Source organism: Schistocerca piceifrons, chromosome X (assembly GCF_021461385.2).
Source record: "Schistocerca piceifrons isolate TAMUIC-IGC-003096 chromosome X, iqSchPice1.1, whole genome shotgun sequence".
Taxonomy (NCBI): Eukaryota; Metazoa; Arthropoda; class Insecta; order Orthoptera; family Acrididae; genus Schistocerca; species Schistocerca piceifrons.
The window spans coordinates 872,691,023-872,707,117 of NC_060149.1; the positions used below are offsets into that span (position 1 = coordinate 872,691,023).

Below are 16,095 nucleotides of genomic sequence, written 5' to 3' on the forward strand. Positions count from 1 at the left end.
ACAGAGATATTACACAGGTGGCTGAGAACTTACTTATCTGTTGAGAACAAGCTTTTAGTATTTTGCTGGAAATGCCATCAATTCCATATGAGTTTTTGCTTTTAAGCAAGTTTATTATTTTCCTAATTTCAGAGGGAGAAGTGGGTGAGATTTCAATTGTATCAAATTGCATAGGTATGGTCTCTTCCATTAACAGCCTAGCATCTTCTAATGAACACCTGGATCCTACTATTTCCACAACATTTAGAAAATGATTATTAAAAATATTTTCAACTTCTGACTTTTTGTTCATAAAGTTTTCATTCAATCTGATGGTAATAATGTCTTCCTATGCTCTTGGTTGACCTGTTTCTCTTTTAATAATATTCCAAATTGTTTTAATTTTGTTATCAGAGTTGCTGATTTCCGACATGATACACATACTTCTGGATTTTTTTAATAACTTTTCTTAATATAGCACAGTAGTTTTTATAATGTTTGATAGTTTCTGTGTCACTACTCTTTCTTGCTGTCAGATACATTTCCCTTTTCCGGTTACAAGATATTTTTACACCCTTAGTAAGCCATGGTTTGTTACATGGTTTCTTATAAGCATATTTAACTATTTTCTTGGGGAAGCAATTTTCAAATGCATTTACAAAAGTGTCATGAAATAAATTATATTTCAAATTGGCATCAGGTTCACGGTACACCTCATCCCAGTCTAACTGCTGTAGGATTTCCCTGAAATTTGCAATTGTTAAATCGTTGACTGAACGTACTACTTTGGAGGACTGTTTAGTACTGCTGAATGGAGCTATGTCATATATTGTAACTAGCTGTGCACCATGATCAGAAAGACCATTCTCAACAGGCTGAGCATTTATCTGGTTAAACTTATCTTGGTCTATAAAGAAGTTATCTATCAGTGAGCTGCTATCCTTTACCACCCGAGTAGGAAAATCAATAATGGGTGTCAAATTGAAAGAACCAAGTAATACTTCAAGGTCATTTTTCCTATTACCATCTTTCAGAGAATCTACATTGAAGTCCCCACAAATAATAATTTGTTTCCCCCTGTCTGACAGATAGCACAACAAGGAGTCCAAATTTTTCAGAAATAGATGAAAATTTCCTGATGGGGACCTATATACAGTTACAATTATAAATGTGCCTTTATTCAATTTAAGCTCACAGGCACATGCTTCTATATGTTTCTCTACACAAAACTTTTTTATTTCTATACTTTTTGCACAATGATAACTTTTGACATACATGGCAACTCCTCTTTTATCCATATTTTCTCTAATTACATGTGCAGAGAGCTTATATCCACTTACATTTACCTTATCCATATCAGTAACAATGTGATGCTCAGACAGGCATTGTATATCTATTTCATCCTAAGCTTCTAAATCTTCTAAACAAACCAGAAGCTCATCTATTTTATTCTTTAAACTCCCAATATTTTGATGAAATATACTTACATTATTTTTAATTATACTTTTATGATAACTTTTCCTTATTCTAACATTTGCAGTACTCTCCTGTCTGAGTTTCTCATTGTGCTTAGGCCTAGTTGCTGTACCAGTAGTCACATGGTGTTCAGAGAGGCAGGTTATGTCAACTGGGTTGGGAGATTTTAATTCATCAATGCAGTTACCTAGGACTGAGATACAACTTGGTGGAGATAAAATTTCTGGTAGTTGGTGAAAATTTATAATTGACAGCTGTGATTGGTGATCCAATGTGATAGAATTGTGCTGTTTAATTTCTTTCCCAAACCGAAGATTTGTTTCAATCCTGACCTCTCGTAGAACTTGACATCTTTCTGTCTTACCTAACCTAAAAAAGGTGCTGCTCCAACACCTGTCACCACTGATACTGAAATGGAGTGGACAAGACAGCGTACTTTGTTATTGATGTCGTAGTATGATGCAAAGGAGTGTCTGTAGAATGTGTGCAGTTCAAGTAACAAGGATGTAAATGAAAAACAAGGATCTCCAGAAATAACTGCTGCTGCATTAACAGCAGCAGCTGCTGCATCGAGAAAAAGATCAGGTCGCTAATCGTTCAGTATCGTCCAGGCCTTGAACCAGTGCTACAGATAGAATATCTGATCCAAAGTATACAGACACCTGTATGTAATGCAGATTTTACCGCTAGATGTCACGAGAGGTGGCCAGCCGCACAGTAGGCCAACTCCTTCAAAACCTGCACAGAACAGAAACAGGAAAGGGCGCGCCTTCTGAAATCTTCTGTAGATTGCGCTGATGCGTACTCGTCCAGTGCTGCGGTAGCATTCCAGCCACAAGTCGATAGACGTGCCGTGACAGCTGCCGGTAAACAATGTATCGGTCACATTTTTCTCATATTATTTGTGGAGCCTGTTTAATGTATGACAGCGATCTTCCTCAACTCTCAGGATAATATAAGATAGGTAGCACTACAAAGGGTATGTTTATGACATGTTTAAATGGTGTAATGATATATATCGGCTTAAAACTAAACTATTTATCACCTGAAATCGTTGGCTGCAAAATTACTTCTGCGTGGCTCCACCTTTATAAGTGGCTCTCCTACTACCTTAATAGTATAGTTATCGAGTTCAACTGTATCTGCGCGCGCATATTTATGCGTTTTTATTGGTCAGTTATTTTTCTATCATGTGTCAATGTCACAGGTTAAAAATATTAGTCCTCATTATTGCAATTACATCATAAACTATTATCTGCACAAAAAATGTCATTAGGGTTTCTGCAGAACTATTCAGAACTGTTATAATTTTTTTTCGCAATCTATCAAACAATTTTTTACAAGATTACAATTTTCTCGATTACTATATTTTGCTTAATTCCGCAGAACTCAAATTTTGTAAAGATAACTAGAAATATAGCATGTCCATCACGAACTCTGAAAAAATGTGTATTTCTCGAAAGTCACATGCAAACTTCACCGGTCTCCCAATATTCTGCAATATGCCCGATACCGACATCACTCCATATAGTACTGATGCACAGATAAGCCGTAATCGAAGCTGCACCGTTGCCGAATGGTCGGCTATCTGAAGTTGCCCAGAAAGCTCGGAATAAGGATATTCAGTGTCACCGAGAAAATTTTAGACGTAAATACTTTCGTGAGAAAACAATGGATGACGTCTGCCATCGGCTTCTGGCATCTTCGTATCCGCTCATCTCTAGATGACAGAAAAAGACAGCTGAGGGAGATGAGTAGATGCCACGTGAGGTAGAAGATCTGATTTTCGAACCATCTCCCAGTGGACAACCTGACAGCGACGCTTCTGAAAACGGTAATGACACAAGTGAAGAATGTGACTACGATTTCAACCGAAAAACGTAAAATATCGATTAAAATATTTCAGTAAGGCAATTTCGATTCCTAATTCGTTATCAGCGACCTCAAAATACTCCATACCCTACGTTTTATTGGAATCCGCTAAATCTATAATTTTTGATCCACCAAATTGGATCCGCCATTTTGACTTAGGTTATTCTGACATCGAATTGTCAATCAGCGATCCAAACACTCTAAAAGGAACACTATTTTGTGAGATTTTGTACCCATTTTTCTATTATGTCCTCGTTTTGAAGAGAATTGGCCCATTGTGCGCCGGAAAAAATGAAACGTGGAGTATTGTGTTGTCAAAGAAGTAACAGCAGGAGAACTCAGTGACTTCGTACGTGGACTAGTCATAGGACGTCACCCGAGTAAAAAACCTATCAGCAACATTTCAACACTTCTAATACTGCCCAAATCGAATGTTGCTAACGTATCTTTCAAAGGGGAAACGCGAAGGAACAACTAGAGCTAAAGCAAGAGCAGGTAGATGATGTACTGACGGACTGTCGAACATTGGAGAAGTTGGCTGTAAAAATTTGTATGAAATCAGCGTAAGAAATCACTCGTGAGTTCCAAAGTGCTACTGGCATTCCACCTAGCACAATGACTGTGCACAGGGAGTAAAAAGAACGGGGCATAATGGTCGAGCAGCTCCTCATATGCCATACATTCAACTTAAACGACGCTTAGGTGCCGTAAAGAGTGACGCCACTGGATGTGAATGAGTGGAAACGATGAATCACGCTGCACCCTGCACCAATCCGATGGATGGGTTTGGGTTCTGGAGAGCGTTACCTGCTATCGTGTGCAATGCCAACAGTGAAGCACGGAGGTAGTGTTATGGTGAGGAGGATTGTTGTCGTATGGGTGTGGTCCCATGAACACATTTTCAACATTGTGTACTGCTTAAGTAGAGGTGCAGTTCGGATACTATGATTGTATCAGCATTGGAGGGCACCCTGCCGTAAAGCAGCGTCAATAGGCAAGAAGAATGGAAGTAAGAGTACGGTTTAATGACGTCATCAGAGACGGACCACAAACCTGGATTGTTCATTTAAGGATGGGGAAGGAAATCAGCCGTGCAGTTTCAGATGATCCATCCTGTCACTTACCTGGAGAGATTTAGAGAAATTTCGGAAAACCTAAATCAGGCCAGTCAGACGCGGACTCGAACCGTCGTCCTCCCGAATAAGAGTCCAGAGTGCTAAATATTGCGCGACCTTGCTCGGTGTCTTCGAGACAATAGTTTGTGGACAATAACATGCCCAAAGTCCCAATCTGAAAGCTATAGAACACATATGAGGTGTCGAATTCGCTCCACACCCCAGCGTCCAGCACCACTACGGTTGTTGAGGAAGAATGCTCTGTCATTCCTCCACAGACATTCAGATACGTCACCGGAAATGTTCCCAGTAGAGTTGAATCCGCCACAAAGGCGAAGGGCAGTGACAACCCATGTTGTATTTAGAAGCTTTACATACCACTATGATTAGAATGATGAAAGCATTCGATTGCTCTTAGTTTGCCCACTATCGGACTTTAAAACTGTACAAAGGTTCCGCAAAAAAATGCATGAAACATAATGCAAAATCACAGTAAGCGCATTTGGCGAAAACAATATATGGACAAACCTCAGAATCACACTCCTGAGCTGCAAAATCAAATGCCACACGAATCACACATTCTCGAATTCAGCAGCACTGTCAGGAGTGTTGTAGACAGTCGTTCGCCAGGAATACTGAAGCGCAGGGTAATACACTGTAGCTGGTTATCAATAACAGAATGCATTTTCATAATGAAAATTCTGTTTCCTAATTTAGTGTCGAAGTAACTGCAGAAAGTCCTTATAGAGGGTGTTATTCATCTTCTATATATTTTATATTCTTAGAAGACACGTAAATCCAAAGGATCTACGTATTTTGTTGCTTTTGGTGGAATGATCATCCATTCATTGCTTTTACCCTCAAATGAATCATTTACTATTGTCGTGTCCGTGTGAGCACTCCAAGAAACACAAAGTAGTATATACTTCCGTTAATTGCGACATTGTCATAAACAAAATTCACTAAAAGAATTTTTAATTGTCTCTTAAAATTTTCCCACTTTTGCTAGCCTCCAAATGTATGTTTCGTGGAAAATTGTGTTCAAGAGCCTTTTCAACTTTCTGGTCGAGAGTTTTTTTCTGAAGACAAATATACAGCTTTTTTGCTAGGCGTCCACTCGTTGAAAGTGTAACATCTATTGCACGAGTTGTATTGTGCGAAGACTAGACAGAGACGACTGTTGATTTTTTCCCCGTTTCTAAATAGTGTCGCACCAGAAGTTAGTTCATAATTAAATCCACTTTGAACAGTTTCCAAATGCGGTGTAGCTGTGTCTGGGAACTTGCCGTTTTCTGGTTTACTTCTTCGGCAAAACGGGCCCGGGACTGGCGAATACCTTAGTCTTCCTGTACATCTGTGGCTGTCACGAAAGCAGTGATGTGTCTATGGTACATTCTGTGTTCTTTCTTGAGACGTGCTATGAGAGCTATAGAACATTTAAACTTCGTGTGCCCAATTTCTCTTGATTTTTGAATTGCCCAAAATTTCTGGTGATAGTAATAGACACATTTTCCTTCATTCCTCGTTATGTAGAATTAGGGTGACATTTTATCTCCAGCTCTTTGACTGCCTTGTTACCTCGCAATGGATGTTCATTACGCCTTTTTTCTGCACATAATCAAATATTAACTTTGATGTTTGATACGCTTTTTATAGATGGATGCCTCTTCAATAATGATCTGTAGGTCGCAGCTTTACCGGGGGGTGTATGGTAATTATACGTTCAAGATGTTCTTCCGGCAATTTTCTGAAGATACTAACAGTAGTGGATTTCTTTTCTTGTGGGGATTCATAGTCACCAGAACTGTTCACTTCTCTCTGAGGAGTACTGCTCCCGCCACTGCCAATAGCACTATAATCCTGAATACCATTAATCATGTTATCGTCTTATAAAATCGTTTTCTTAATCCACTATTCTATCCAGTGTAACTTCAGTTGAGCAGTCAAATGAATATTCTTGTTTCTGAATAATGGATTCATCAAAAACATCGCGAAAGCGTCTTCATCGTATCCTACACCGCGTTCCGTTGGACAACGCCTGCTTAACTTGGATGCCACAATATTTAAAATGTTCCAAACATTAATGGCCTCGCTCATTTTTGCTCTGTACGTGTGCCAATACTGACACATGTAGTCTATACTAAACACGTCCTCGATAAATCAGCATCATAAAGTTAACAGTGTCAAACATTTTGATTCGTTGTGACACTTCCATATTTTATTTGAATGGTCACACGTGATCGTACGCCGTCGCAGGTGTGATTAGAAATGTGAGGCGGGTCTGCGTACAAATGTTTGAATACAAGATCCCGTTCGAGCGGAAAGACGTCTCTTGTCAAGGCAGTCGAGTCACTATCTACGTCACTGACCACAATCGCGACGTCGTTGGCGGCAGAAGTTGGTCCCTGTTACGACACTGCAACGTACCCTCCGCCGTACGCCGCAGACCGGCCGGCGGGTACGGACGTCATCGCAGAAGTGGAGTGCGCGCGGCGGTAGTCGGCTGCGAGAGCGACACTAGCGCCAGTGTTGGCGCGCGCGCCGGACAGTATTGCCATCTGTGAACTACGCGCAATGCCGGCCAGGTGGTGGTGACGTGCGCCGGCGGCCTTCGACTGGCCGCGCCTCCGGCACACGCGGGAAATGAGTTTTGTGGGCGCAGAAGGCGCGCGGTACCTGCGGCGCGCCGGCTGCCACGAGATGCGCGCCGCGCGCAGACGCCTGCGCCTCGCCTGCGCCGCCACCGCCGGGGCGCTGCTGCTGCTGTACGCGCTCGCCGACCTCGCCGCCTTCAGTCAGCGCGCCACGCGCAAGGTAGCCCATTCTCGTGTACGCAGCCGCAGCATCTCGCGTGCGCATTATCGTTCTCTCGCTGGTTTTGCACACCGTTCGGCAAAGTGCTACTTACCACGATTAATTAATCACGTTAACTTCTTTCAAAACGAGTCCACAGCCTCTATAAATTCTTTAACTGACTTCATTTTTCTTTTTGTTGTAACAGCTTTATAACGCTATTGTATTTTCGGCTTTTGCGCCATTTTCGAGAGTAAGATCTGATGTCATACGATGGCATAGAAGAAGGTTAAAAATAACGATCTTGTAGGGCTGTATCACTCACGGTGGCTGTTATGAGTGACACGAGTATTATTTACATGCAGACTTAAGAGAGTCAACGACGAGCGGCAAAGATTACTATTTCTATGACATCGAGTCTTACGCTTGGAAGTGGCACAGAAGCCGAAATTACAACAGCGTCATAAAACAGTTACAAGTAAAAGCGAAAATGGTGTTATTTGAAGAATTAATCGCGTATTTAATCTAACTGCGATGAAACTGTGTAATCATCCAAATGAAATATGCGTGTGCCGCAACCAGTCAAAATGTTTAAGATTTTTAATTTTATGTCATTGATTTATCAACGAAGTGTTTCGAGTCACTAAGTGCTCACCATTTGCCATCAAGGTATACAAATTACTTAAACATTACCCGATAGTTTCTTGAGTTAGCTATAGTCTAGTTAATAATAATAGTAGCGTAAATTATGTTTGAGTGATTTTTACGACTCAGTGCTTGACGGTGAACACTAGTGTCTCTAAACGCTTCGCTCATACATTAATGTTATAAGATTAATAATCTCGAACGTTGTGACCGGCTGCGGTACATACATATTTCCTTTTTTATACGCAGCCACAGAAATTATCTGCCGACATAACTAGTATTATACTCAATAAATGCTTACCTTTCATTGGACAGGACCCTTTTTTTCAATAACTAATTGTCTTTCTCAAGATAATTTTTCAAATAAATGTCTTTCGCTTGGTATGAATGTGCCCTCTGTGTATTTAACACAACTATTAAAAATTTATATTCTAATTATGAACAAATATTTACATATCCTTTCTTCTTCAAGTATTAGACCTTTGCCTGTTACGGTATATTTATATATGTATGTCATTAATTATTTGTAACGGTCACTTGAAATTTTGATGTATTCGACATTTTGGGTTTGTTGCCATCCGGAAAAAAACCGAAAATATTGATTAATTATTAATTTTTCAGTTGCACGGATGTAGAAACATAATTTATGCTTATATTAAACGTTATTTTACATACATTAAAAATTTTTTCTAAGTGTGACAGAAATAATTCACTCTTTCAGCTGCTTTCACGTACACTCGATCTTCAGCATAGATTATCGATTTTCGACTGTTTCTGGTAAAATAATGACGCTAAACGCAGTGTAGCTCGATGCAGCCAGACCGCGTGTGTTGCCAGGTGACTGCAACATGAATATACGAGTGTTTTTCTTAACGTAATAAGTAAATTTACGGTTTGCTAGCAAACGTCAACATCATGCAATAGAGGGTTAAGCACTAGAGAGCCATACCAATATTCCAAAAAAACATAAAACTAGGCTACAACTACACGTTCCCGTACAACGAAAACCGAGTGAGGTGGCGCAGTGGTTAGCACACTGGACTCGCATTCGGGAGGACGACGATTCACACCCGTCTCCGGCCATCCTGATTTAGGTTTCCCGTGATTTCCCTAAATCGTTTCAGGCAAATGCCGGGATGGATCCTTTGAAAGGGCACGGCAGATTTCCTTCCCTAATCCGAGCTTGTGATCCGTCTCTAATGACCTCGCTGTCGACGGGACTTTAAACACTAATCTTCTCCTCCTCCTCCGTACAACGAAGTTGCTTTCTTCCAGAGAAACACTTATGTGCGATAAGAGATGCTACCTGAATCATAACAGACTCACATTAACTACGATAAACTATTTAAAAGAATAGCATCTGAGTTTAATGTGCCAACGATGATGAGGGCATTAGAGACGGAGCACTAGCTCAGATGCGATATGGATGAGGAATTTCGCTCATGTCTTTTTCAAAGGAACCACCATGGAATTTGCCTTCGATATGGGGAACCTACAGAATTCTAAAAGTGCATCGCCGGACGGGATTTATACACAGATTCTCGTGCATACAGAGCCATTCCCTTAACCACTGCGACACCTCGCTAGGTAATACGTATTACAGTTAATTACATGTTCTATAGATCATTTGAACGGTTCTTTTATCGAAATGATGTGGAACGAGTCAGTTTATGGGATATGCATGAATGATTAGTGTTAACATTAATGAACACTTTATTTCTTCGTCGTACTCATGCAACTACACTTAAAATACTTTTTGTTTTTTTACTGGATACCAGTTTTTAAGTAGAAATCCTTGATTGGAGTAGAAGCAGTTGCCCAGGGGAAATGATTTTAAATTAGAGTTAAAACTTGCCTCGCTACATGTAAAAAATTTTATGTTATAGGGCAAATGATCAAAAAATGTTATTGCTGACTTTTGAACTCCTCTCTGACCACTGACAGCTTTAACACTGGATAATAAAGGTCATTTTGCTCTCTAGTGTTGTAGGTATGTACATCACTGTTCTTCTCAAATTGTGATGGATTATTTATGATGAAATTCATTACCGAGAATTTGTAATGTGACGGGGCTGTTAAATGCCTAGCTCTTTGAAGATGTACTTACATGACGTCTGTGGGTGAGCACCGTATACTGTTCTTACTGCTCGCTTTTGTGCAATCAGTACTCTCCTTCTAAGTGATGAATTACCCCAGAAAATTATTTCGAACGACATTATTGAGTGCAAATACGAAAAATATGTCAGGAGGTTGATACGTTTGTTTCCAAGATTAGCAATTATACGAAAAGCAAAAGCAGCTGAACTTAATTGTTTGAGAATATCAGTAATGTGCTTCTTCCAGTTTAAACTTTCAACAACACGTACACCCAAAAATTTGGAGTAATCTACCCTGCTTACTGATTCCTGCTCAGGTGCTACATCATTTGTTGGTATGACGCTATTTACGGTACGAAACTGATTTACTAACATCTTAACAGTCTGAAGATCTGTGCTGCATGCTGCTGGCGATGGTTCTAACTGCAGTAGTAGTGTAAATGTATATTTATTTGCTCATAATTGGAATATTAATCCAGTTAACTGACGGAAACGCACCGAACATAACTTATATGACCTTCCAAACGCGTTTTGAAAATAAAAATCAACGAATTTCGATTGTTGGAGGTTATGGGCGTATTTAGATTTTAAAAGCGTGCTAATTATGTATAAAACGTCAACATCGAGAACAGACAAGCACTTACGTCTCATCTGAAGAACATTGCAACCATACCAGAAGACTGTAGTAAATAAAACGATTAACGACAAACACAGAACCTAATCACGTAAAATAACACCGATTTCTTTCATTACACGCTGCAAATGGCGAAGCTCATTTCGGGTACCATTTGTTACTGTTCAGGCATTTGAATCTTGACTTCTGTGTTTGGCCGATACAAATTTGTATCCTATATGCATGAAAAATTCCACATGTCGATTAGCCTCGATGAATCTCAGGCAGCAACAAAGTTTTAGCATTTACAGAATTATCTTCAGTTTGAATGAAATGTTGCACAGGTTGAACGTTGAAACAATAGGCAGAAACATAATTATCACAAGTAATGGGCCCAATGTGTTCTGTAATTTGTATGTGTGTTAATTTAATCCTGTAGAGCAATCTAACGTCATATATCTTTATTCGAAATTTGCATTGCTCGCTCTGCAGGAACCAGTGTTATGCTAAGCCATCAAATATGAAGATTCTTACATATGAACAACAATGCATGCCATCTGATAATCAGCTCGTAACCGATAATGGCACGAATAAATATTGCTTAAAGTGCAAAGTGAGTCAGTGCTTCAATCATTAATTACTTATTCGGTTGCTTTTAACCATCGGATGGCTTCTTATATACGCTGAGTGCAAAACTTAAAAAAAGTAAGCACGATCGTTAGCTCTCAACGCCAGAGACAACCGATCCGGGAAGAATGACCTACTGGTAAATTACGGTGACTGACGGAACAGTTTGTGAAACTCCTGAGGTATAGCGACCTAGTCGTCCAGTACACCCACTACATTTTGGGAATTACAGTTCTGTTGTCAGAGATTTCAAAGCTAGACATTGTGATTTGGAAATGAAATGAAATGCGATAACTAATCGAAAACACGTAACTGTGAGCGGAAACTTCCTTATTCTTTGCACAGTCGTCATTAATGAAAAACTTTAACGCATGTACTGGCGATTTCATTGCCAGTCACTTCTTTATCTTAGTCTCTCAAAGTCATTTACTCAAAATTAAAAGACAGTATTGTTCTGTCACTGAATTCTACTGTTATACTTGAAATACTCTCTAGAAACTTTAATATCACACTTTATGCTGAGATTTCAGTAATTAACATTACATATCGAAACTACGAGAGCATGCTAAAAAGTAGTGCCTCAGAATTTTTATGTGAAATCTCTTAAAGCTGTTTAAGTAAAACAAACGTTATTAAAACTGTGCGTCTTCATTCTTCATGTAATCATATTTATTTCTCAACACAGTAACCCTGGCGGCAAACACATTTCTCCCAACGAGCGACCAGTTTGCTGATACCGTCACTACAGTCTGTTTGATCTGTTTGACTTTGTTGACAGAACCAAGCCCTCACTTCCGCTTCAACCGCTTCATCACTAACAAAGTGAAGTCCACGAAGGCGTTCTTTAAATTTTGGGAACAGATGAAAATCATATGGGGCCTAGTTGGAACTGTAAGGAGGATTCTTGCAGATGTCACAGCGCTTGTGTATAGTCTTGCATTGACATGCTGAATGAGAGAGTGCTCCATGCGTGGACGAACTCTTTGAATTCGAAACTCAATTACAGCACGCTGTTTCTCACGCACCGACATAGTCACATTACACAACACCATAGATCAAGGCAGTCAGACGGAAGCAGTGTTTCTTGGCTTCCGAAAGACATTTAACTGAGTACAACACACAAACCTTTTACTGAAACTACGATCATATGGGGGAAGGGGAGGGGAGCAAGGGAGCAAGGGAGCAAGGGAGCAAGGGAGCAAGGGAGCAAGGGAGGGGGGGGGGGTTACCAAGCGAGATTTGTGACTGAATTGAGGATTTCTTGGGGGCAAGGACACAGTATGCTATCTTGGGCGGAGAGTCACAGACAAATGTAAAAGTAACGTCAAGTGTGCCACAGGATGGTGTCTTGGATCCTTTGTTGTTCATGTTGTACATTCATTACCTAGCAAACAATATTAATAGTAGCGTCAGGTTCTTCGCAGATACTCCAGTTATCTATAATGAAGTACTGCTGCATAGATAGTTAATCAGATATTGATAAGATTTCAAAGTGGTGCAAAGATTGGCAACTTACTTTAAATGCCCAGAAATGTAAAATTGTGATTTACACAAAGTGAAAAAAAATATGACTACAAAACCATTGAATCACAGCTGGAATCGGTCAAGTCATACAAATGCCTGGATGCAGTAATTCGTAGGGATATGAAACGGAACGACCACATAATCTCAGTCGTGGGTAAAGTGGGCGGCAGACTGCACTTCTTTGGTAGAATACTACCGAAATATAATTAGTCTACAAAGGAGATTGCAAGCAAAACACTCGTGCAACCATTCTAGAATCTTGCTCATCTGTGGGACCCGTGCCATGTAGAGTAAAGGAGGATGTTAAACGGATATAACAAAGGACAACAGGAATGGTCACAGGTTTCTTTGACACGTGGGAGAGATCACGAAGAAGCTAAAAGAACTGAACTGGCAGATGGATGAAGATACATGCAAACTATTCCATGATAGCCTAATTAGAAAGTTCCTGTAACCAACTTTAAGTGATGAATCTAGGAATCTATTATAACCCTTACCTACGAGTATATCACTTCCATAGCAACCGCGAAGTCAAGATTAAACTAATTACAAGGTGCAAAAAGCCGTTTAAGCAATCATTCTTCCCGTGAATGGAACGGAAAGAAACTCTAATAACTTGTACATTGTGTCATGTGCTTCACAGTGGTTTGCAGAGTATAGATGTAGATGTGCCTTCGAGGTCAGAAGAGTGACAGATTGCATTACTGACAGTGACACTGTTCCATGCATATCCGTGATGGCTGGGTGTTGTGTGATCTCCTTAGGTTAGTTAGGTTTAAGTAGTTCTAAGTTCTAGGGGACTGATGACCATAGATGTTAAGTCCCATAGTGCTCAGAGCCATTTGAACCATGCACATCCGCTTTCGTATTTTGCAATAGTCGCCTATGGGGTGCTTGAGAACCTTTTTAAACTAATCTTTCCAAGTGATATTCTTCGTTACTACTGAACTGAGCTGTCATTTTTTATCCTTCGAAAGCGTTAGTACGAAATCCATATACCAGAATATTCAACGTGGTTTCGGAGTAGTTATAGGCATTTCATTGAAATTTGCGTGCCTTATTGAGCTTCTGTAGTCTTGTATGGGCAACTAGAGAAAATGCTTCTGTGTAACGCCGTCCAGAGAGGATTTTTCTCAATGAACAGTTTTTGCACTCTATTCTACGTCGATGGGTTCAAGAATACGTCTGCTTACTTTTAATAGTGCGTTGTAGTTAACGATATTTCATCCATGATTTTCATTTGAACATTAAAGGATTATTTTCATTACTGATAAATACGCGGTGACAAAAATATGCTGACAGTAACTTCTGCCGTTGAGAATGATGTATTGTTTGACATTAAGGCGTCAGTGAAGTCACGGGAGATTAGTTCTGGAAGAGTACCATTAAATGATATTTAATCTACGTCCCTGTGAAAGCTACACACAGCAGCTCTAGCAGTGTATTTTCTGTCTAATGAAGGAAGTCAACATAAAAAAGCGTATATTTTGCTGGTATACGGTCTAATATTTTATTGAAAAACTGCCTGTTGGCTTCTGTCTGGGGTTCTTCGGCCGACGTTCATCTAATGACTTTACTGACGTTTCGCTAACACGAGTGGCTGGCAGCTGGCATTGTCAAAGTTTCAACCTCCATTGCCGGTGGTGAACTGGAGGGTGAAGCTTTAACAATGCCAGCCACTCGTGCTGGCGAAACGTCAGTAAAATCATTAGATGAACGTCGGCCGAAGAACCCGAGACAGAAGCCAATACGCAGTTTGTCAACAAGTGGCCAGAAAGCCTTTAAATTTTGTAATATTTTATTGATATATGATGCAAGTCTCATTAGTCATGCTGAGAGGGACATAGAAATATTATCCTCGGCGTTCGTGGCTGTTTAGATAGTTACCCTGTAAAGTTGATTTATGATAACACTAATAACATGGGGAATCCGGCTTCAACATTCCGTCTTAAATTGAGAGCTGTTTACGAACTTTTGCTAACACAGTTAATCTGTGCTTCCATTTACTCATAACGCATAAAAGGTACCCTTTAGATAGGCAAGATAAAATTAAAACACTCAAAGAAATATATATAAGACTAAAAAATGAACATTGTTCTTTTCCGTTGTTTTTATTTTTAATTGCTTTCAGTCATCAGTTTCAGATAAAAACTGAATGCTACGAAGTGGTGTTGCAGACAACTGAGCTCCATGCTCTTGATCAGACGCTGTGTTATTAATTCAATGGTCTTTTGCACAAATGCTTGGGAGAGCGGTTCTTAAAACAAACATTAACCATTTTTTTCATAAATCAAAGTCACAAATCTCCAGAATGCGCTATGTACAGTACGAAAATTATACGGTTATTATGCCCCGCGGGGTAGCCGTGCGGTCTCAGACGTCTTGTCACTGTTCGTGTGGCTCCCCCCGTCGGAGGTTCGAGTCCTCCCTCTGGCATGGGTGTGTGTGTTGTCCTTAGCGTAAGTTAGTTTAAGTTAGATTAAGCAGTGCGTAAGCCTAGGGACCGATGACCTCAGCAGTTTGGTCCCATAGTTCTTACCACAAATTTCCAAATTTATACGGTTATGGCATTGTTTTTCTCAGTTCACGTTCTGGACTAAGTTACAGATTGTTTCAGATTGTTCAACGACAGTAAAAGAACGAATAAAGTTTCAATGGCTATACCTTGCTGGTTATCAAGGATAGCTAACGTTAAACATAGACAGAGTTTTACGGGTATAATTGCAGATATTTTTATTGGTGACAGCGGACAGTGTACTGAACTAAATTACAGCAGTATTTACTTCATTTGAAGAATAATAACTATATCTAATAGTAGTAGTAGTATGTTTTAGGGTGGTTAGTACCTCAAAGTACATCAGGCTATACTGAAAGGCGTAGTCCAGTTGGTGGCGCAGTTACGACGGTGCAGAAAACATCAGGTAGTAAATTATGTGACGTGTTTGGGAAATACTGGTAAATGCTCAGAAAAAAATACTAAAACACTGTAGTGGGTAATTATTAAGGTACCAATGATCACTCGGGACCGATGGCCCTAGCAGCCTGGTCCCTTCAATGCCACGAACCAACCAACCAACCAATGATCACAGTATGTGAAGTCAAACCCCTAACATCCTGCATATTGGTGGTAGGATGACACTACGGCTCGAAAAGATGCGGCAATGATTTAATTGTACGTCTGTGGAACATCTATAAATAAAGTTCCAAACCACCTAATGATAATCAACCTTCAAAAGGAGTCAACAGAACAAGAAGAAAAGCAGAAGCATAAGGAGAAGAACAAAACTGCACGAAAATTAGTTATCAACATTTCTATCATTAGCGGTATATTTCTTACTGTATTTGCATTAAAGTT

The 16,095-nt window shown here is 39.9% G+C and overlaps 1 protein-coding gene across 2 annotated transcripts in view; it reads left to right on the forward strand.

The window, feature by feature from the left end:
- The first annotated feature begins 7,070 nt into the window (after positions 1–7,070).
- The window catches only part of LOC124721571 (polypeptide N-acetylgalactosaminyltransferase 16-like), a 555,752-nt gene continuing 546,727 nt past the window's right edge, over positions 7,071–16,095 (forward strand). For both annotated transcript variants that reach the window (XM_047246612.1, XM_047246611.1), the window contains exon 1: positions 7,071–7,256. In XM_047246612.1, the coding sequence (XP_047102568.1) occupies positions 7,086–7,256 (171 nt within the window). In that variant the 5' untranslated portion in view covers positions 7,071–7,085. The remainder of the gene's footprint in view (positions 7,257–16,095) is intronic.